Here is a 22,952-nt window from a genome sequence, read left to right on the forward strand (position 1 = left end):
CCCCAATACTCATTCCATTAAAGGGAAGGTGTGTGTGTTTCTTCTTTTCCAAGGAGCCCCTCCCCCACCGCCTTCCCTCTGGCTTTCGGTGGTTCACACGTGGGGCGGAGGGGGCGGCGCGGGACCGGAGGGATGTCAGGGCTTCTGTCCGCAGAGGACCAAATGCTGGGGCGGCCTGTGGGTTCTTGAGGGGTTGCCTCTGGGCCCTGTGGCTCTTGTCCCTCCGGGTCAGCACCGTCTCCTCCATCAGATGCCCTCCACTCTCCCCGCAGCCCAGGTTTCTGCTGTGCACCCCTGAGGGCCAGGCTGTCCCCACCCCAACTGTCCCTTTCAAGCTCGGTTACTCTGTGTCTCCACCTTTATCTCCCTTCCCTTTACTGTCAAGCCCTTTCACCTTTAAGTTATCCTGGGGACTCCCTGACTCGGGGCACCCCTGTGAGTAGCCGAGGCTGTCCCCGAGCGTCACCTGACGCCCCCGCTTGGCCCTCCCGGGCCCCTGGGCCCGGGGTGGGGGGTGGGGGGCGGTGGAGGGGGGGGCGGAGGCTCGCCTCACCAGGCCCATCCCCATCAGGGCAGCTCGGGGGCTCAGCCTCCCGGGGAGCCTCGCTCCTGTCAGCCTCCTCCGGGTCCCTACCGCCTCCCTCCTCCGCCGAGGAGGCTTCCCACCTCATCGCCTGAAGGCCCAACCTCGAGGCTTCCGTCTTCCCCTCAAGCACTCACCTCCAGCTAGCCGGCCTCTCCCTCAAGGGCAGGAGCTCTTCCCTGCCTGTGACCTCAGCCTGAGCCTCTCTCCCAGATCGCTCCCGCCAGTCCGCCCTCCTCGGGCGCACCGGGACCCTCCCCACGCGGCTCTAAGGCTCAGGCACTCCTCCTCACCCTCCGCGCAGCTCGCCACTTGGAGCTCGGGACCTGACTGCAGGCCCCGCCCCGCCTAGGCCACGCCCTCGTCGCGCTGGGGCGTCTGGCTCTCCACCACTGAGGCGGCCGGGCGCGCCCCGGGCCCACCCTCGCGGCGTTCTGATTGGCTGCACGGACATCGGCCCACCGCGCCCCACACGTCGCCCGAGGCGCGAGTCTATGTATCGAGCGCGCGCGGACCCGCGCCGGCGCGCGGGTGGGGAACATCGCGGCCGCCTTCATGACGGAGGGCACGTGAGTCTCTGCTTCCCGGGACCCCTGCGCGGCCCTAGCACGCCCGCTGGACGAGGCCGGGACCCCCGAGAAGGGAGGGAGCGGTCCGGAGCGCGGCCGAGGGGCCGCGGGGGCGGGGGCTTCGGGGAGAAATCCGGCGGCGGGGGCGTAGTGGCCCAGCTGGCGCACTGAGAGTTCTCATTTTGTGAGAAACGGAAAACGGTGGCCTGTCTGTGGGCTGCCGGAAGGGACGGCCGCGGCCTCCGGGCTCCGACTTGGGAAGAACGGGCAGGACGGCCTCTCACCGGAGCGCGACCATTTTCAGGTGTCTGCGTCGTAGAGGGGGCCCCTATCGCACCGAGCCCGCCACCGACCTCAGCCGCTGGCGCCTCCGAAATGAGAGGGGAAGGCAGACGTGGACGTATTTCCAGGAGGGGGAGGATCCTGGCCGCGGGCAGACCCGGCTGGAGGCGCACTCCCTGGGACTGGACCCGGTAGGTGCCCGCGCCGGGCGCCGCGGGCAGGTGGGCGGAAGCCGGTGCGCAGCCCCTGCCTTAGCGGGGAGCGCCGGGCCCGGCGGGGGTGGGGGTGGGGCGTGCGGACCAAGATGTCCCCTAAAGGTGGGCCGGGCTCCTCTGCTTCAGTCCCCTTAGCACCAAGTGACGCGGAGGAAACCGCTGTCCTTTTGAGAAACACGTTTTTGATCCAGGGAATTGCATGTGAGCGATTCGGCTGGTGGAAGGAGTGTGCAGCGCCGGGCGGTGGGGCTTCTCCCTGGGGCCCTGTCTGCCGCTGCCACCTGCCGTGCCGTTCGGTCCAGTCCCGTCCCGTTGGCGGCCCTTCCCGAGAGAGGCGGGGGGGGGGGGGGGGGGGGGGGGGGGGGCAGGCCCGGGGCAGCACTGCGCCCCTCCCGCGCGCCTGGACATCTGTCTTACTGATTTAAGACGTCCCGAGAAGTTATGAAGAAATTTGAAAATAGTGACTGGAAAGCAGGAGAACGTAGAACCTTCCTTTTGCCTCTTGAGGTGGCAGTGCTTTCGAAGAGTTGTAGACTTTTGATCCAAACAGTTGAAACTTGGAAAGTAATTTTGGCCTGGCTGTAGGTGCTGAGGGTTCCTCTGGCCTGGCCACAGACCCCTCATCTCTCCTCTCTTTTGTCTTCTGCAGACCGGTTACTTTAAGGACTTGCCCAAAGCCTGCACAGCCCATGAAGGGGCTCTGAATGGGATGACATTTTATGTGGGGCTGCAGGCTGAGGATGGGCACTGGGCAGGTGATTATGGCGGCCCACTCTTCCTCCTGCCAGGTAGGTGGGTGCTGCCCCAGCTTGTGGGTGAGGCCGTCCTGGGGTCCTGGTCGGGCTCGGTTCAGGCCCTTGGTGAATGCAGCGTGTGAATGAGTAAACAGGTGAAAACCCAGGAGCTTACTTGGAAGATGTCTCTGGAGGGTTGCCTTGTGCCTGTGTTGTCCTGGTGTTGGTGCTGGGGAATGGGAGTGCCATCCCCAGTGTTCACTGCCAGCCCAGTGTTCCCGTAAGGGAAGCAAGGGGTACTCTTGTGGGGACGGAGGAGGAGTGGCTCTTGAGTCCCAGTACAGAGCGGTAGGGACACTCCAAGGGGGAGGACCTAGCCTATGTAAAGGTGCTAGCTAGAGTGGGCAGGTGAAGGGTGGGACCTTTTGAATTTTTTTAAGTTTATTTTTAATCTCTACACCTAACGTGGGGCTCGAACTTACAACCCCTGGATCAGGAGTTGTGTGCTCTACCAACTGAGCCAGCCAGGTGCCCTGATGGGTGGGATCTTTAAGGCTTCTTTGGGCAGGTTGGGGGAGGCCAGACAGCTTGGGTGTGTGAACTTAACCTTGAAGGGCTGACTGAGGGAGCCAGGGCAGGGAAACTGCAGGTTCAGTTGGTTGAGTCCTAGGAAGATTGCACTTGGGCCTCCTGGGTACTGAACTGGTTTGGCTAGGTAAGGCCATTGTGTTCTGAGAGTGTTTCACTGAAGAAATACTTGGCCATGTAATGTGAGAAATCTGCTTTGAATTTATGTAGAAGAACTCTTTTCTCCTAGTGGGAGGAGCATTGGGAATCCATTGTGTTCTTGTCTCTCCTGGGCTGTACGTCATTAGATCTTCTTATCCAGGAACCCATGGGCATGTCCTTAGGGGCAAGTCAAGGGGCTTTTTCTTCCCTTGGCCCCACTAGGAGCCTGTTGGGACTATTCCAGAGGTTTTCGTAGGGAAGTAGTGGCACATGATCCCACTGGTCTGCTTTGATCCTGGGCAGAGTGACAGGACTTCACTGTCTCTCAGCGACCTCATCTGTGACATGAAGATGATGAGAAGCAGGTTAGGTCATACACGTACAAAACCAGGCATGCAGGGAGCTCTTGGTCCTGCGTTATTTTAGGCTTGCTGCTGCAGCTCTGGGCTCATCCAGCTGCGGCTTCTGCTCTGTGCAGGCTGTAGGTTGGGGCTTTTCCTGGGCTTCCCCTTTTTGGACTCTGGATAGACCTTCTTCCTCAGGTTGATGCTGTTCTGTTCAGAAGTACCATTCCAGCGTTCTTCCGTGGCTGGGTGAGCTTTGACTGGTCCTTCCTTTATCTGCTTTAATTTGGAAAATGCTCCTGGTTGGGGGGGGGTGGGGCGCGATTCTGTATAGACAGTTCCTGACTGAGTGTGGTTCATGTGGCATTGACTATTCCCAGGGGTCTTTATGGGGAGGCAATGACATGGCGCTGGCTTGCTGTGACCCTGGGTAAGGTGACAGGACTTCACTGTGCCTTGGCTGCCTCATATGTGATATGGGGAGTTGGATTCAGTCATACATATACATATATGCATCGCTGTGGTGAGCCCTGATTCTAGGGTCCAACCCCCTGGGTTCCCGCCCCAATCCCACCACTTGGGGCCCCTGCCTCAGTTTCCTTGCCTGTAAGATGAGGGAGACACTGGTTCTGTTTTTTGCCCACGTGTGTTTCTTTGTCTTGACAGCACTGTAACTGATGAAAAGAGATGGGCTTGATTTGGGATGACTTTTTTCTGTGAACCTCTGTAGCATCTCCAGACCTAGCTGTCCCTTCTTCCGGGCTGTGTCTGTGTGTGGCCATGTCTTCCAGGGCTTCTGATGCCTCTGATCTAGAGCCAGGCATGTATCTCATGGTGCATTTTGGCTAAGGCCTACCCTAAGACACCTCTCCCCTTGCAGGGCGCTACAGCATGTGACTGATGGAGCCAGTGCTGGGGGAGATAAGAGTGGGGTTGAAGATGGCCTGGGAGCACCATGTTGAGGAGGGCTAGGCTGGGTAATGTTTATTGTCCTTCTCCCACGTTTGCAAAGTGACATATGCTGGTAAAAAACGTATAGGGGCTCCTGGGTGGTTCAGTCAGTTGAGCATCTGACTCCTGATTTCAACTCAGGTCATGATCCAGGGTCGTGGGATCAAGCTCTGCATCCGGCTCTGCACTGAGGTTGGAGGCTGCTTAAGATTCTCTCTTCCTCTGCCCCTCTCCCCCTCTTGACACACTCTCTCTCTCTCTCTCTCTCTCTCAAAAAAAAAATTCCTACGTGTGGTTAAAAAAAAAACGTATAAAACAGAGAAACATAAGCAATAAATATTCTGTCCAGGGGTGACCCATTTGGTATTTCTTTTCCAGCAGGTATGGACAGTATTGCAGGACCCTGAACTTGGCTGGGTGGGCTCTGCATACCCTATGTAAGGAGTGTCCTGTGTTGTGGCTGCTCCCCGGGCCCTCACTCCCAAAGTCCCTCATGAGGCCAGGAGGAATAGCCTTCTCTGGCTTGTTTCCATGCAAAGGAGACCCAGCTCCCTGTTGGGTTGAGAGGAAAGGGGCCTAGGCTTGGCAGTACTGAGTGTTCCTCCTCCCAGTAAAGGAACATCCTTTCTGCCACACAGGTCTCTTGATCACATGCTATGTGGCGCAAATCCATCTGCCAGCCGGATATAAAGAAGAGATAGTGCGGTACCTGCGGTCAGTGCAGCTCCCTGATGGCGGCTGGGGCCTGTGAGTCATTTTGTTACTGCACACATGTGCTTACTTGTGCACACATGTTCATATGTAGGAGATAATACTTGTCAAGGGTGGGGTGACTAGCTCTGGACCTAGGTGGGCCGGGGGGGGAGAACCTGGGAGGAGGGAGATTGGCTGGATGCTGTGTGCTGAACTCTGGTTTCCCAAGGGTCTTACAATAGGTGGCTACTTGCTTTCTGGGCGTTGGTTTCATAGCTTATGTTGTACCTGGACTTTATGACTGGTTGAGAGGCTCTTGAGACCCACACCCCACAGAAAGCCACCTGGCTGTTATTGCTAAGGCAAAAGGAAATTGTTCTGGGCCCTGGGATGGCACCAGGTGGAACCAGGGGGGCCAGGTAACCCTCCCCAGGTCTCAGTGTGCCTTTCTGACACTTAGCACACTCTGGGAGCAGGGCCTTCCCCCAGGATGGTCAGCTGCCTGCCCACCTTGGTCATGGGCTCTGCTGCCCTTTGTTCTACACCCAGAGATGGGGTTCTTTCTGGTGGGCTGAATCCACACCACAGGGATTCTCCATTAGAATTCTTGAAGGACAGCCCAGCCTCTCTTCATCCCTTGACAGAGTTGTGGGCCTCAAGCTTAAGGCCTTGGCTCTCAGGCCTGCAGGTCCCAGGGCATCTTGGTGGATGTTGAAATCTCACTAGTGCCCTTGGACAGGCACAGGGTCTTGGCCTTACCTGCCATGTTGCCTCTGATGCTTGTTCTGTGTGCTGTAGTGACAAAGGAGCCTTAGTTGGATTTGCACCCTGGGACTGGTCATGTTGATTCAGGCATGGGAAGTAAGCCGAAGAGGCAGGCAAGTCCTGCACAGGCACTTTTGGAACTGTTCAATTATGGGAGGCACGTGAATTCTTACTGGAAAATTGCTGTTCTGTGTTTTATTATGTTGCCATGTTGTATCAGTGTAAGGTTTAGTATTTTTGATTTTCTGAGGAAATTTTGCTGAAAACCTTGCTTAATTCCTTACAAGTGATGAAACATGGCATTCTCTCACTCTGTCCTTTGCTCCCTTAGGCACATGGAGGACAAATCCACAGTGTTTGGGACTGCACTCAACTATGTATCTCTGAGAATTCTGGGTGTTGGCCCTGACGATCCTGACTTGGTACGAGCCCGGAACATTCTTCACAAGAAAGGTACCCCTGACACAGCGTGCACTGGGTTAAGGGTCCATATCACCTGGGCATAATGAGCTCTAGCAAATGAAAACTAGAAAGATCAGCCTCCATTTGAAATCCTGGGTGAAATATGTGAAAAGGGATCCATCAAAGCAGAAAGAGATGGACACATTCCAACCTCACTGGTATTGTTTCAAAAGGGAATTAAGAGGGGCGCCTGGGTGGCTCAGTCGGTTGAGCGTCCGACTTCGGCTCAGGTCATGATCTCATGGTCCGTGAGTTTCAGCCCCGCGTCGGGCTCTGTGCTGACAGCTCAGAGCCTGGAGCCTGTTTCAGATTCTTTGTCTCCCTCTCTCTCTGCCCCTCCCCCGTTCATGCTCTGTCTCTCTCTGTCTCATAAATAAACGTTAAAAAAAAAAAATTAAAAAAAAAAAGGGAATTAAGATAAGTACATAATCCCGTTTGTCTCACATAATGGCAAAGACTCAGCCAGTAGTCCGCCAGTGTGCTTCTGGCAGGGCTATACCTGGAGTGGCTTTTCTGGAGGCAGCTGGCTCTGCTTAGCCCAGTCACCCTCCCACACACCCCGTGGGGCTTCCAGCAGATGGCGCCTCTCCCTCCCCTCTGGACTCTGAAGGTGACAGATTATAGCTCTGGGGGGCGTCTTGGCTCCTGCTGCTCTACAGGTTGGGCAAGGTCTCTCCCATTTGTGTGTCACAGACGTTCCATGATCTGCCTGTCCTCCTCGCTCTCGGTGCTCACACAGAGGCCTCCCGTCAGTTCCTTGAGGCCCCTTCCTACCTTGGGCCCTGTATGTGTTACTTCCTCTGCCTAGAGCCTCCTGACCCACTCCCACCCTGCTGCCCGGGAACTTCTACTTAGCCTTCATCCAGCACTGTGTTTGTCACTTCTGTGGGAGCCCTTCCTGACCCACCAGGCTAGATTAAGCCTCTTGGTGGACATTCTAATAGATCCTGCGTTGTTCTTCACAGGTTTTGTTTGATGGTGAACTCGTCGTTAGCCTCAAGGCTGCTTTCTGGTTCCTTGCGTGGTGAAGGAGTTTCCTAGTAGCTTTGTGGGTGTTTGACTTTACACACCTGGGTTTGGGGTGAGGCCTTGTTGGGAAGCATGTCCTGGACAGTGTTTCTGTGCCTAGGCCTGGTGCTTCTGGAAGTGGCCCCTGTTTGGCGTCTTGAGTGTCTCTGAACGCCATGTTGGGGCATGGACATGTCTGCCAAGTAGGGAGTCCCAGATGAGGAACAGTTAGGTATGGTCCCCCAAAGAGAGAGAGCTGAGTGTATGCTCACTTCCCCTCATCACCTTCTCTAGGCCTGAGGCTGCTGCGTGCATCTGGGCCCCTCGCCTGCCCAGGTAGCTGCCTTCCTGCAGGTGGAGGCTATGAATGTCTCTCTTGGGGCTGGACACACTTATTCTGGGGAAACAGCTGGTTCCACTCAGCAACTGTGCTGTTGGGTGGTTCTGAGCAGCTCTGGAACCTGCTGCTCATCTGGGGTTGGAGGATCCTCAGCACTGTCTTCAGTTCATGTGAGAAGAGGCACACGTGATTTCTGAGGAGCTAATCTTCATAGTAAGAGGCAGATGATCTGGACCTTTTCTCTTTTGCAGGTGGTGCTGTGGCCATCCCCTCCTGGGGGAAGTTCTGGTTGGCTGTCCTGAATGTTTATAGCTGGGAAGGCCTCAACACTCTGTTCCCAGAGATGTGGTATGTTTGTCCTTCTGAGGTTGATGTGTAGCTGGGTTGCCAGTGCCTTGCTGAGTTGTGTGACGGGCCCTGGATCGCTTGCTGCCTGTTCCCCAGATGAAGAGGCGGTCCATTCTGTGAAGTGAGGCTGTTAGGCTCCTGGTGGAGGCCTGCTTGGCTGAATCCTGCAGACAGATGGAAGGGGTTCCCGGTTGGGCAGGACGGAAGGAGGTACCGTGGGGGTGGGCCATGTGGCAGGTGGATGGGGCCCTGCAGGGCTGGGAGAACCAGTGCTGTCCTGTGTCTTGTTATGGATGTTTTGAGCATCTGTAGAAGTGGAGACAAGAAGGCAGTAGGCCATGCAGCCCTTGCCAGCCTCAGCACTGGAGTGTGCTGTGCTGTTTGTTCTGTTCCCTTAGCTTTCTGCTGGTGAATGTGAAAGTTAATCCCAGACATCATACTTTATCTGTGAACACTTCAGTGTGTATCTTTAAAAGAGAGGAATTTCCATGTTACAACAGAACCACAATGCTTTTTAAATACTCCGTAAAATCGGGGCACCTGGGTGGCTCAGTAGGTTGATTATCTGACTCTTGATTTCAGCTCAAGTCGTGATCTCACTGTTCAATTTGTGAGATTGAGCCCCATGTCAGGCTCAGCGCTGATAGCACGGAGCCTACTTGGAATTCTTGCTCTCTCTCTCTCTCTCTCCCCTATCCCTGTCCCTCCCCTGCTCGTGGACATGCCCTTCTCCTCTTTCAAAATAAATAAATAAAAAAATATTTAGTCAAATCAACACTAATGTGATACTTCCAATCAATGATATTCACATTTTGTGAATATCTACTGAAAGCTATGGGCGTCTTCCCAGAGAACATTCACGTGTGTGTAGATCCCCCAGAGTCCCCGTCAGGAGGTGAGCCCCCTGCTAGAGCCCCTGCTGGCTCCTGGGAGCACACGAGTGATGTTGCAGCCCCCCAGAAAGCTATCAGGGAGGTTGGAGGGCTTCTGTGTTAGATGACTTTGGTAGAGGAGAGGCATTGGGTGAAAGATCCTGATGAAAGTGCTGAGGGCCAAGCCTTTGCAGCCTTGAGGGGCAGTGAGGAGGCAGTGGGAGGGGGTCTGTTACCCAAGGCCTACACTTGGGAGGAGTCCGGGAGGCATTCTGAGGCTATCCCAATGGTGCTCACTGGCTGCCTGCTGGCTGCACCCTGGACCCGCCTGGTGTGTAAGGAATGGGCAGAGTGCCAGGAGGGTGTGTGGGTGTCAGAGCACTCTTTGTTGTCTGTGCCCCTACATGGTGGATCTGGCAGTCAGTGATAGGCTGTGAGGGCACTGCCAGTCTTTCCTGGAGTGGTTTTGAAGGGGTGGGTAGAAGATGCAAGGAATGTGTGCAGGAGGGGGACCAGAGATCCTGGACCACCAGCTACAGAGAGATTGTAAAATACCTCCCTTTAAAGTGAGTAGGCAAGCCCTTGAGGGTGAGGGAAGTGGCCTGAGGACAGGGTTGGGAGAGCAGGAGCCTGCCCAGCTTGTGACTGGCATGCCCATGCCTCTCACACACGAGAATAGGAGGCTTGAAGGGAAAGCGTGGGGAAAATACTCTGGGTACCCACCTACGCGGGAAGCTGGTGGAACTGTGTATGCTGAGGTCAGGATAACTGGGCAAAAACGTGTTGGTGGTGATAACTCTCCAAGCCTCAGTCCTTGGGAAGATGTGCCAGTTCTAAAGGGTTTTAGGTAAACTTTTTATTTTGGAACAGTTTTCAATTTCCAAAGAAGTTGCAAAGATAGTCCAGAATGTTCCTGTAGACCCTTCACCCTGTTTCTGTTATTAACAATTTAGATTACTGTGGTACCTTTGTCCCAGCTGAACCCACAGACAGTCCTGAAAGTTTAAGAGTCAAGTCTCCTGGTTTTAGGATGTGCCCAGCTGAACTGAGAGGAGTGGTTGTCACTCCTGCAGACTGTGCTCCTTGGCACCCCATAGGAACGTGGCTGTGACATGCCGACTTGGGCTGAGCATAGCCGTCTACCCCGACTCCACCCTTGGAAGGGCCTGGGCTGTACTGGTGGTGATGGTGGGGCCAGATCTCCTGCTGACATGCCGTCTCCCCAGGCTGTTTCCTGACTGGGTGCCTGCACATCCCTCCACACTCTGGTGCCACTGCCGACAGGTCTACCTGCCCATGAGCTACTGCTACGCCATCCGGCTGAGCGCTAAGGAGGACCCACTGGTCCAGAGCCTCCGTCACGTAAGAATTCCTGGGCAGGGACCCCAGGTGTGGGGTTACCCTTGAGTCCCGACTGTACACGCCTGCTTGCCGGAGACCCTGCAGGGCTGAGTTCTGTGAAGTAGGGGTGAATCCTGCACCTCCCCATATCATAAGTGACTTCCCAAAAGGGCTTGCACGGTGGGATGGCCTCAGGGCACCTGTGAGCAGAGTCCTGGCCTGCGCTGTGTCTTGGGGAAGGAGGTACTGAGATGGGGCTAGGGGTGCAGATGTTCCTTGGGCATGCCCTTGGGAAGGGAGTGGGCAGAGGAGGGTGCTGAGGCGCTGCTGCCCCCCAGGAGCTCTACGTGGAGGACTATGCTAGCATCGACTGGCCGGCGCAGAGGAACAACGTGTGCCCTGATGATCTGTACACGCCGCACAGCTGGCTGCTCCGTGTGGTGTACGGTGGGTGCTTTCTGAGGGGCTGGTGGGCCTCCTACACCTAAAATGATGCTGACTCTCCTCCTCTTCCTCACCGCCTGTCGTTTGGGTCCTGTGGTGACCAGGGCTACCGTGTGCGCCACGTGTCCAGTAGGCCTGCCCTGTCTTCACCTCTGGAGCAAGCCTGTGGCTGGGGCTCCTGGACAAGAGGATTGGAGGCTGCAGGCCTGGAGGGCACGCTTGTTCCTTCCTTAGGGGAGAAGGGGCAGGACCCTGTGGGGCCCAGCTCAGACCCATCTTCCTGCGAGAACCCTGGTGGCTTGGGGGCCAGCATGGGGTGCCGCGTGTGGGTCATGTTCCCTTGATCACATGTCGTCTTGCTCACGTCTTCTGTGCTGAGCCCTGGGGTGGGAGCTGGGTCTTTGCCCCAGTCAGTGCTGAGATGCACCCAGGCTGGAGTTCCACTCGGGGGAGTGGACCCTGAACATGGCATCAGGGACAGGGCAGGGCGGCATACCAGGATGTCCAGGAGGGTCATGGGGAAGGCCCCAGGTGCTGCCCTGTGCTGACACCCTTGACTCCCCGCAGTGTTACTCAACCTGTACGAGGGCCACCACAGCACCAGCTTGCGGGAGCGGGCCATCCAGAAGCTATACGAGCACATCGTGGCCGATGACTGCTTCTCCAAGTACATTAGCATTGGCCCGGTCAGTGATCCCACTGCTGGGTGTCTGGGCCTGGGGTGGGCACCCAACTGCAGCCCATGTGGGGGGAGGAGCTGGGGCAGAAGGCCGTCTCGAGGCCAGTCTCTGGAGCTGGGAGTGGGGGTCTTCCTGGAGGTGATGTCTCCCATGAGAGCCTGGCAGAGAGGACTCCCATCTGTCCCCTGTGTCTTGCACTTAGTACTCCCTTCCCTTCCTGTCACCTGGTGAGTGTGTAGTGCTTCTCCTGGGGCTGCCTCTCAAGATCTCTCCGGCTGCTGGGAGGGATGCTTGGCCTCTCTTGAGTGTCTTCCCTAGAACTCATTTTCTGCCTTTGTCCTGTGGGGTTTGGAGTGCCGGGGCTCTCGGGTTCCAGTCCTGGTTCCTGCCGCGCTTGGTGACTCGGAGCTCTCTCCTCCGAGCCTCCAGGCTCCTGACCTGGCTTTGCGTCATGAGGCTGTGGAGCTTGACAGAGGCCGGGTGTGGACACGCATGCAAAGGCGGGTGTACCCCAGCCGGTGCAGGGTTGGGGGGCTGCCTTACGGCCGTGGGGTGACAGCTGCGGGGGACGTTGTTGTTTTGGGCCCCTGGTGGGCCGTGCCGCGGCCTCTCTGGGGAAGTCCGGTTGGTGTGGCATCCTGCAGCTCCGCTCTGCAGCCTGCTCCCCGGTGTTCTGTGGGACCTCTGACAGCCTGGTGGGTTGTCCTGCCTCGACGGAGCAGTGGAGCAGTGAGTCGTGTTCCCTTAGCAGCAGTGTGATTTTCATGGGCTTTCGGCTTAGCACTGAGTAAAGCATGGCTGACCTACATGAGAACAGCACTTAACTGCTTATGAGAAGCCAGAGTGGGAGGTTTGGGCCTTTAGAACGTTCTGTCCAGGGACGCCTGCCTGCCTCAGTCAGTTGAGCATCTAACTTCGGCTCAGGTCATGATCTCATGGTTCGTGAGTTTGAGCCCCGCATCGGGCTCTGTGCTGTCAGTGTGGAGCCTGCTTTGGATGCTCTGTCCCCTTCTCTCTCTGCCCTTCCCTGATGCTCGCGCATGCGCTTTCTCTCGCTCTCATTCTCAAAAATAAACATTAAAAAAATATATCAAGGGGCACCTGGGTGGGTCAGTCGGTTAAGTGTCTGACTTCGGCTCAGGTCATGATCTCGTGGTTCACAAGTTCGAGCCCCGCGTCGGGCTCTGTGCTGACAGCTCGGAGCCTGGAGCCTGCTTCCGATTCTGTGTCTCCCTCTCTCTCTGACCCTCCCCCCATTCATGCTCTGTCTCTCTCTGTCTCAAAAATAAATAAACGTTAAAAAAAAAAATTTAAAAAAAAAGTATCAAATCATTTTTAAAAAAAAACCAAAAAACCCAACATTCTGTCATGAGCAAGCAGTCCATGCCACACAGGTCTTGTCTCTCTGTCATCCTGTTCTGCGTCTCTGAGTTATTCAAGGCACACCCTGCATGCCCACGTGGGGGACCCCCAGCCCTCATGGTGGTTGTGCTTGCTCACCAGTTGCCTCGGCTCACGTTGTTTCTCACAGGACGCTCTGTCTTCTGTCTGTGCACGTGCCCCAGGCCGTTCCCATCTCCCTTTCTGGCGGCACAACTTGGCTTGGTCTCTGGCTCTCGGGGCCTGGTGAGCAGTGAGTTGCTTCGCTTAGAGTCGAAGGTCTTATCTGGCCCGGAGCGAGGCTGTGCTGGGGGCCCAGTGTTTGGGCTGTGGTCCTCATGCTTGGGAGCCACTACAGGTCTGGAGCAAGGTCCTGACTCAGCTGTGTCTCCTGCAGATCTCGAAAACCATCAACATGCTTGTGCGCTGGTACGTGGATGGGCCGGACTCCTCTGCCTTCCAGGAGCACATCTCCAGGATTCCTGATTACCTCTGGTGAGTGCAGCTGGAAGGGCCTGTGGCTGGTCAGCATCACACTTGGTCCCTGACGCACATGGCTGAGAGCCAAGGGCAGACGTGCGTGGGGGCCTCCCCAGCACAGTGGCAGGCGTGGAGATGACGTATGTGTATAGTGACATTTGGAACCAGGAATTTCAGGGGTTGTGTGGAAGATGGTGAGGGTTATCTCTGAGTTGAAAGATTTGTTATGTGGCAAGAACTTCTGGTGGTTTGGGAAGGTAGAGCTAGGAAGCCTGGGGGTGCATGGGGCAGGTTCTGGTGAATGTCAGAAAGGCCTCGCCGACAAGAGTAATGGGTCAGTCACTGATTGCAGTTGGGACCATGGTGGGTGGGTCTGCCAGGTGGGTCTGCTGCCAGCAGTGGGGTGAGCCGGGCTCTGGGTGGCCGCCTGACTTCAGCTCTTTGCCCTCTGCTTCCTGACCTGGGCTTTTCTTGTCCTCACAGGCTGGGTCTCGATGGCATGAAAATGCAGGTAAAAGCTATAAAGCCGTGGCCGTTTGCTTCCTTTTCAACCATTCCTGCTCTTTAGGTTTGTTAAGATTCAATAAGTCCTCACAGTGAGTTCTGGCAGCACGTGCTGAGCGGCCGCTGGTATCCCCAGTCCTGAGTCTGAGGGGACAGCCGGGGTGCTTCCTGGGCGTGTGCCGTGTGACAGCGATGCCGACAGGCCCCAAAGGCTGCGGGAAGGCTGAGAGTCTGCAACTCCCCTATGGGAGGTGGGCGTCAGGCAGGAAGGAGGGGAGCCTGTGCTTCATGCCCCCAGCCTTGTGTCCTCGCACCCCCGGCTGAGATGTGCTCCCCTGTGGCCCTTCTCTGTGTCCGCTGCTCTGTTTTTTGTGCCATTTATCGTAAATGGTGTTCTGCCACCACCTTCCTCCCTGGCTCATTTCCTGTGTGTGACCCTGGGGGTGGAGGTATCTGGTCACAGTGTGGCTAGGGCTGACCTGAGAGCGGTCAGCCTGGGAACTGTTGCCTCACCCTGTGGGAGTTTTGGTGACAATGTGTACTGTCACCCACCTGGCTAAGTGTGGAAACACAGAGCCTCTGGCAGTGTTCTTGGGTCAGATAGGCCACTGGCCCTTGGGACAGATATACATGGACCCAGCACTGCCCAGTACAGAGCTCGCCTCGGCGTCCTTGCCTTACTCCCAGCTCCCTGACTCTTACATGCCAAGTGGAGGCAGGTCACAAACCCCTGTGTGGGCTCTCCATCCCCTCTGACTCCTTGAGCACCCCAGCTTATTTGTTCTTGTAAAATCACACTGCTTTTGCCTTATGGGGTTGATGACAGTCCCTAGTTTGGTTTTGTGGCAGGTTTGTTGGCATCAGGGTTTGAGCCAGGTGACTGGTCCTTGAAGCCACTTTTGCCCAGTGGTCTTCTGGGTGCTTGCCCTTCCTTCCTGGATGACTGATTAGTTCCTAGGGCATCCCCCTTCTGGATCTGACTGGTTGTTTCCTCTGTGCCCTGTATTTCCTGAAACTGGCATTTAGACCCTCAGGCTTGATCCAGTTCAGGTTTCTTTTGGCCAGGAGGCTTTCCTGGTGGCAGGTGTCCTTCCTATATATTGTCCTGCAAGGCCATGGTTTTTGTTTTGGCAAGGCTCTGGCATTGCCATCCCTGTCCCTATCATCCAAGTGTCTGTCACTGTCTATCTTAGTATCACTGGGATTTGGCCACTGGCATTCTGGTGGGACCAGAGTGTTGACCAATGAACTAGGCTCCCAGGGTGGGATTTGAAGGGGGCCTTCCCAGCTCTGTTGAGGCTTCAGCCAGGCCCCACCACCTCCAGGTGTACTTAGAAGTGAGGGGGTGTTTTGGGTCATCATTGTGATTGGGGCAAAAGCCTGTTGTTGGGTATTGGGACAGTGGAGGTCACAGGCAGTGGTTGTCCAGATACTGGAAGTGCCCTGAGAGGGTTCTGTCCCAACTGGTGGCCTGGTGAAGGCAGGTGGAGCTGCCTGACTTTCATCTGCCTGCAGAGACGTCCCCTTTCTGGCCCTCAGGGTCATTGAGGGGTGCACAGAACATGGAGCCTAGGTCAGGAGTTGGCTAGGTTCCCACCACTTTGCAGGAGCTGTTGTGAGCCCCCAGACTCCTCCTCGGCCCTTGAGGTGCCCTCGATCCCCGAGGATCCTGGGCAGTGGTGGGTGGGTAGAGGGAGCTGCAGCTGCTGTTCTAAAAAAAAATTTTTTTAATAAATGTTTATTTTTGAGAGAGAGAGAGAGAGAGAGAGAGAGACAGAACATGAGTGGGGGAGGGGCAGAGAGAGATGGAGACACAGAATCTGAAGCAGGCTCCAGGCTCTGAGCTGTCAACACAGAGCCCGATGCAGGGCTCGAACTCACAAGCCACAAGATCATGACCTGAACCGAAGTCGGATGCTCAACTGACTGAGCCACCTAAGTGCCCGGCTGCAGCTGCTGTTCTAATGGCTTGTGCTTGCGTGCAGGGCACCAACGGCTCACAGGTGTGGGACACCTCATTTGCCATCCAGGCTCTGCTAGAGGTACGTGGCTCTGCCTCCTTGTTTTTTAGCCTCCCGTGGCTCCAATTGACTTTCCTGGGTGTCCACCCCTGCACCCAATGTGGACGTGGCACTTGCTGGCCCTGACTCTTTGTCCACCTGGACTCCGAGGCCTCTGGCGATGGTCTTGCTGAGGCAGTGATCTTGCCCAGAAGTTTTGGCGGTGATCTTGCCAGCTGGGAGGCTTTAGGAGTAGGGAGCGTATAAGGTCTGTTCCTGGGGAGACAGGGCAGGAAGCTTCTAGCAGGGAGAGTGGGCTCTAGGCTTTTCTCAACATTCAAATTGCTCATTATGGGTACCTCTGAGCACATGCTGGAGGGAAACCAGAATGTGTTTTTGTGCTGGTAGGATTGAGAGTGGTGACATTCTGGAGAACCTTGAAGAGTGGTCAGGGCCACGTGTGGTCTGCCTTAGATGGGGCAGGGATCCTCTGGACATGGGCTGGGCTGGGCTCCACTGGATGTGGTGTGGACTGTCTCTTTTGCCTACTTTATTTCTCTGTCACATCTCTCTGACTTGTCAGCAGAATCCAGAGCCTGAGACTCTGGTGAGTTTGCTCCTGTTTCCCAGTGGTGGCAAAACGTCACCAGGATTGTCTGGGAACCACTTCATCTGTGCAGGCTTGTGTCAGCGAGCAGCTTAGCCTCTGTTGTCTCTTCCAGGCGGGGGCACAGCACAGACCCGAGTTTTCGTCTTCCCTGCAGGAGGCACATGAGTTTCTCCGGATCTCACAGGTGAGGTCGGATCTGACCTGGGGGTGGTGGGGCTTCTGCACGCAGAGGTACCGCCTCCTCACCTCTGCCTTGACACCCTGGTCTGCCCTCTCTGGTGCCGCGTGGTGCCTTGGTCATGTTTCCCCAGCAGTGGATGGGGGTGGCAGGCCTTGGGCCACGGGGTGATGCTTTAAAGGGTGCCTTTGGCCCCGATGGTTGAGAGGGCAGTAGGCCAGTGGCTCTTGGTCCCTGTGTATTTTGCACCAGCCCCTACTGGCTCTGGTGTCTGCATCTGATGGTGACCTGGGCCTTCTCTGTTTTCTGCATGTGCCATGCGGATGCCGCCTAGGTGCTAGACAGCCCCCCTGACTACCAGAAGTACTACCGCCAGATGAGCAAGGTACCACGGCCATCCCTGTTTGCCCCAAGTCCTACGCCCTGCGCTCCAAAAGAGACCACCACAGTTAGCTATGCCTTGCTAGTTGAGAGGGCTCTTTCCTCGGTCTCCTGTGGCTTCCTGCTCTGATAGACACACGGTGTGGGGCTTCACCAACACACTCAAGGTTTCCCTGACTGGGGAGTTGTGTGGGTGAGTTAGTGAGCCGTGTGGGGCTTCCTCATGCTGCCACGACAAGTGTTTTGTGCACACACACACACACACACACCCACACACACACACACACCCACACCCACACCCACACACACACACACACACACACACCTGTGCCTCAGAGATGCTATTAGACAGCAGTACATGCAGATACCAGATACGCTGTCGGAATGTGGTTTAGGGTTCCTGCTCCTCTGAGGGAGCTGCAGAGGGTGGAGGGCAGCTCCTCTGGGCGTGTGGGAGTGTGGATGCAGTGCACACCTTCTCACAGCAGGTTGGGAGGCTGTTTACATGTGTGTGGTGTGGGGCTGCGGCTGCACCTTTATGGTGGCCAGGGCTCTGCCTGGGTGAGGGAGGTACCATCACCTCGGGTGGTCCTAAGATCAGGGTACGGGCTCGGCCCTCTGCCCTGGCCATGACTGGCCCCACACTTTCCAGGGTGGCTTCCCCTTCAGCACGCTGGATTGTGGCTGGATTGTTACTGACTGCACAGCTGAGGCCTTGAAGTCCATCCTTCTCCTGCAAGAACAGTGTCCCTTTGTCACCAAGCATGTCGCACGAGAGCAGATCTATGATGCTGTTGCTGTGGTAAGGCTGCTGGGCACGAGGGAGACCCGGCTGCCCCGCCGCCACCCCTCGGGTCCACTTCGTGCTGCATAGGAGCTGCACTTCCCGTGGCTTTTGTGTCCACAAATCCCCAGGGCCAGATTGAAAGCCCAGAGGGGCATGTCCTCTGACAGCATCTGTGTTTGGGAAGCCGTGAGCCCTGTGTTGGAGGCTTGCATATCTGGCTGCTCCCAGGGGCTGCCTTCGGGAAGGCTGGTATTCTCCACGGGTTATCTGCAGAAAGATGAGAACTTCTGTTTGTTTTTGTGTAAAACCCTTTCAGTACACCCACTCTGTGCGTGTTTTACAATGGAGAGCGTGTGGCTTGGCAGCACACATGTAACTTATAAATGGATAAGCAGGTGCATGTCAGGGTCCCAGATGGTCACTCGTAGAGCACCTGATTGATAAAGTTGTGGCCCACTCCTCTAGGCACTGAAGGTCTCAGTTTAATATGAGAACTGGTCCCCCATTCCCCATCCCTGCCCCTTTCGTCTTAGCCTTGGGTGTTTCTAGAATGGTCTGCCACAACCTGTGGGCTCTCCCGCCTGCTTAACCACACGAGTGAACTCTCAGGATGCCCTCTCTCTGGTTTTAGTTGCTGGACATGAGAAATCCTGATGGAGGGTTTGCCACCTATGAGACTAAGCGTGGGGGCTACTTGCTGGAGCTGTTGAACCCCTCGGAGGTCTTTGGTGAGTGGTTGGCCAGCCAGGTGGTACGCAGACCCAGGGGCCCTGCATGCCCTGAGATGGATTCGCCAACCAGAGCCCGGAGTTCCTCCCCCAGGGTGGGAGCAGTGCCAACAAAGGTGTTGGCAGATGACGGTGGATCCTTTAAGGAGCACTCCCTAAACACTGGAATGCTCTGTGCTCCTTGGCCTCTGAAGGTGGCCATAGTGCCTGTGGTTGTGAATGGAAAAGCTGTGGTTTTGTTTCTCGGAGGTTGGCAGAGGAGTCACCTGGCTTTCTGGCTCGAGCCTGGGCTGGCTCCTGCTCTGTTTTCCATCCTCCGTGGAGACCACCCTGTGTCCTGCGTGCTGTGCTCTTCATGGAGCTCAGGCACCTGGCAAGAGGGTGTCGGTAGGGACCCCCTAGCCCTGTGTCCTCCCTGCTGTGCGCGTGGTTCCGGTCTGTAAGGGCAGCTGCTTTACCTGAGTGCCTTCACCTGAGTTTCTCCTTGCAAACCTTGCAAATGCCCCTGTACCCTGCTTGCAGGTCTCTGTCTCGCTTCTGTAACTGTTAAATGTGGTCTAGTTGGGGTGGCTCTGCCCTGTACCCCTCTCCTTTCCCCTCCCACTGGCTTAGCTCTCCTGTAGCCAGATGGGCCTCCAGGTCACTGTGTATGTGCCGGCCACTCTCCCCCACCAGTGGCCGTGTCTCCTGGGCCAGTCACTGGGGTCTCTTGCCTTGTTCCTCTGGAGGACCTTCAGGCTCTGGATGTTCCATGTAGGTCTGCATGTTATGATCTTTGCATTCTTCATGGTGTGGTCTGAGCTGCCAAATTGGGCAACAAGGTGAAGCTGAGAGGCATCGATTCTTCCTTCCCTCTTCCAGGGGACATCATGATTGACTACACATATGTGGAATGCACCTCAGCTGTGATGCAGGCACTGAAACTTTTCCATGAGCGTTTCCCGGACCACAGGGCCAGGGAGATCCGGTAAGGGTGGTCTTGGCACAGGGATGTTTGGTCACTGAGCCACGGGTGTCATCAGCTCAGGAGCCGAGAGCTGAGATGCTGCCACACAGGACACAGAGCGTGTTGTTGCTGGGGTGGGTGGCTCACTGCAGGAAGGGGACTCTGTGGATTAAAACTCACTTAATAACAGAAGGGATTTCCAGTGTTCCTGAGTCTAGTTGTATGCCCTAAAGTACAGTTGACCCTTGAACTGAACAACTTTGGAGTTAGGGGTGCCAAACCCCTGTGCAGTTGTAAATCTGTGTGTAACTTAAAAAAAAAATTTTTTTTGGGGGGGGTGGAGGGCGCCTGGGTGGCTCAGTTGGTTAAGTGTCCGACTTTGGCTCAGGTCATGATCTCAGTGTTCGTGGATTCGAATCCCGTGTCAGCTCTGTGCTGACAGCTCAGAGCCTGGAGCCTACTTTGGATTCTGTGTCTCCCTCTGTCTCTGCCCCTTCCTGCTCACGCTCTGTCTCTGTCTCTCTAAAATTAGTAAATATTAAAAAAATTTGAAAAAGAAAATTTTTTTAATGTTTATTTTTGAGAGAGGCAGAGAGCAAGCAAGCAGGGGAGGGGCAGAGAGGGAGACACAGAATGAATCCAAGGCAGTCTCGAGGCTCCATGCTGTCAGCAACAGAGCCTGATGTGAGGCTCGAACTCACGACCCTGAAGATCATGACCTGAGCTGAATTTGGATGCTCAGTCGACTGATAGAACCACCCAGGCGCCCCATAAATTTGCATACAACTTTTGATTACCCAAAAACTTTACTCATAGTCTTGTGTTGACTAGAAACCTTACTGATAACATAAGTAGTTGATTAACATGTATTTTGTAGGTTATGTGTTATATATACTGTAATAAAGTAAGCTAAAGAAAAGAAAACATTAAAATAATAAGAGGAAATATATTTACAGTACAGTATGATATTTATCGAGAAAAATCTGCGTAAAAGTGGAATCCATGTTCTGAAGTCAGTTCTATATCAAATATGTGTATTGAGGGCTCAGAGTGGCAGAGCTGTAATGCAAAAATGAGTTACTTTTCACATCTCTTAATGAAGGTCAGAAAGATCTGTACCCCCAACTCCACCTGTGTCCCCATAAACGGTAGTTTTTAAATAAGCCTGTCCTGTTGACGTCTGACACATATGCAGAGAGGTGTACAGATCTCCTATGTGTGGTGCCTAATGAATTATCACCAAGTGGGCACATAGATGTAACCAGAAGCTGCCCTCCTGGTTCTCGGGCTGCTCTGATCCTGCAGTTGGGGAATCAGTCCCACAGCCAGACTCGTGGGTCTGGCTTCTTTCACTCGGCTTGGTGCTCGGTGAGGCCCAGGCTGGTGGTTGCGGAGCAGCAGCCCACCCTCTTTGCTGGCGGCATTTCTGTTTGGCGCAGATGCCACACTTTGTTTATCCATTGGTTTGTCTTGGATCCTTGGGAGCCTTTCAGTGGGTTCCTGTGAATTATCCCGCCGGGAACACTCTGTACTTGCCCAGGGTACCCCTTTCTTGAGGACACTTAGGAGTGGACTCTGTGCTGTGGGGTATGTTCATTCACTTTTGTAGATAACCCTTCATCCAGTGTGATCTCCTTGTTTCATGCTTCACAGCAAACCTGGTATAGACTCAAGTTTGGTCGTGGTGTGCTTTCTTTTTTGGATATCGCTGGATCTAGTTAGAAAAGTACTTTTGAAAGGATTTTTACCACTGTGGTTATAGAGAAACCAGTCTGCTCTTTCCCTTCAATGTCTTTGTCAGGCTCTCCCAAGAAGGTAACGCAGGACTTGTAAGAGGAGTTGGAAAGTATATTTTCTTTTTAGATTTTCTGGAAGAGTTTGTGAGGTTTGTGCTATATCTGAGTTCCCTCTGACGGAAAGGGTTAAATTTTTATTTACAGGTTCAGTTTCTTTACTTGTTATAGAACTGTACAGATTTCCTTTTGTTTGTGTTTCTATCAGTTTTGGGGATTTTCCTGTTTAGCTCCATTTTCTGTGGATCAGCACAGAGCTTGCCCACGGTGCTCAACAGCTCCCTTGCCACTGATAGCCTCATTTCCTTCCTGATGTTGGCACCTTGGACCTCTTCTCCACCAGCAGCTTATCAATCTCACCAGTCTTTTCACAGAAACCATCTTTAGTCTTTGATTCTGTCTAGCTATGTTTATGTTTTTGATGTTTGTTTTTGGTTTCACCAATTTTTGCTCTTTATTATTTTCTTTCTACTTTCTTTTTCTAACTTAGATGGATACTAAAATGATTTTCAGGCTTTTTAAATGTGCACTTAAGATACAGTAAGTCTTGGTGTATCATTCGGTTAAAATTATTTCTGTTGTGAGTTCTTCTCTGGCCAGGAGTTGTTCAGGAGTATGAGGCTTCATTTCCAAAAAAAATGGAGGATTTTCTAGTTGTGATTTGCTGGTTTTCTTCTGTCCTGACAGGTGGTACAGCTGCTGGGGGGTTGCTGTGTCTGTCTAGTCATGATATTGTCACCTCTGTCTCATCGTGATTTTGTCACCTGGGCCTGGGGGTCCACGAGCCATGCGCTGCGCTGAAGGGTGATCTCTGGTCCCTTCCTCCGGGTACAGCTTGTCCTCAGTGACACTCTCATGTAATTGACCTTTTTTAATGGATCATCTTTTTAGGAAGTATTCAAAAAAAAAAAAAAGTAAAGTGTGCCCTTTGGAGGAATCTTGGAGAATGCAGAAGCAAGCAGCTCATCATTGCTGGGAGGAATCTGTGAGGACTGTTTGATCTCCACGTTTCCATGGGTCCTATAGAGCAGGCTCAGTTGGTGCTGGCGAGGAGTCTGAGAGCAAGGGATGACTTTCCATGTCAGGAAGTCCCGTTCTCCTCCTGCAGGAGTTGTGATGGTTGTAGGCATTTCATTGTTTTAGTGGCCCAGTAGTGTCTTGGGTATTTCTAAATTTTCATTGTCATTTTTCAGCTTTTCCCCATTTTAACCTTAATTAGTGTCCTCTTGCTAAATCTTCATCCAGAACCATTATTTTCCCCTAGATCCACATGATTTTAGGGTCAGCCTGTGTGGGGAGATCCCCCCCTCCTCCACCCTTGCCCTTTCCTGGTAGTGTTGTCCTGGTCCCAGTCACTTCCCCTGTCGGCCTGGACTCCCCGACCCAAGGGGAATAGTGGGATGGGTGGGGGCAACAGTTCGGGAAGCACAGAGTGACTGTTGTTAACTGTGTTAAAGCTCTAGACCATTTTTATCTCTTGCCAGTTTGAACAGAAGCATTTAAATAAATGTATTAATTTATTATATTAAAATTTTAAATTTATCTGGGGGAGTTTTAGAGATATAGTTTGAGGTAGCCAGGTACTGTGACGCTACACATATGGAACATTCCATTTTTACTACCTTGACTTGAAATTCTCTTAATTTCAAGCTTACAGGAAAATTATACTAGTAGTACAAAGCTTTCCTCTTTATCTTTTACCAAGATGCTTCAGCTGTTAACATTTCACATTTGCTTCATTGTGTTCCTTCAACGTATATTTTTTCCAAAATCATTTTAGGGTAAATTGCAAATGCGATGTGCCT

At 54.2% G+C, this 22,952-nt stretch overlaps 1 protein-coding gene across 2 annotated transcripts in view; it reads left to right on the forward strand.

The window, feature by feature from the left end:
- The first annotated feature begins 1,062 nt into the window (after positions 1-1,062).
- The window catches only part of LSS (lanosterol synthase), a 35,574-nt gene continuing 13,684 nt past the window's right edge, over positions 1,063-22,952 (forward strand). For both annotated transcript variants that reach the window (XM_049627679.1, XM_049627678.1), the window contains exons 1-17: positions 1,063-1,152; positions 1,457-1,625; positions 2,299-2,437; positions 5,046-5,154; positions 6,197-6,318; positions 7,927-8,023; positions 10,122-10,257; positions 10,575-10,683; positions 11,248-11,366; positions 13,138-13,235; positions 13,704-13,731; positions 15,710-15,766; positions 16,447-16,518; positions 16,847-16,897; positions 17,546-17,695; positions 18,312-18,408; positions 19,270-19,375. In XM_049627679.1, the coding sequence (XP_049483636.1) occupies positions 1,139-1,152; positions 1,457-1,625; positions 2,299-2,437; positions 5,046-5,154; positions 6,197-6,318; positions 7,927-8,023; positions 10,122-10,257; positions 10,575-10,683; positions 11,248-11,366; positions 13,138-13,235; positions 13,704-13,731; positions 15,710-15,766; positions 16,447-16,518; positions 16,847-16,897; positions 17,546-17,695; positions 18,312-18,408; positions 19,270-19,375 (1,673 nt within the window). In that variant the 5' untranslated portion in view covers positions 1,063-1,138. The remainder of the gene's footprint in view (positions 1,153-1,456; positions 1,626-2,298; positions 2,438-5,045; positions 5,155-6,196; positions 6,319-7,926; positions 8,024-10,121; positions 10,258-10,574; positions 10,684-11,247; positions 11,367-13,137; positions 13,236-13,703; positions 13,732-15,709; positions 15,767-16,446; positions 16,519-16,846; positions 16,898-17,545; positions 17,696-18,311; positions 18,409-19,269; positions 19,376-22,952) is intronic.

This window comes from Panthera uncia, chromosome C2 (genome assembly GCF_023721935.1).
Source record: "Panthera uncia isolate 11264 chromosome C2, Puncia_PCG_1.0, whole genome shotgun sequence".
NCBI lineage: Eukaryota > Metazoa > Chordata > Mammalia > Carnivora > Felidae > Panthera > Panthera uncia.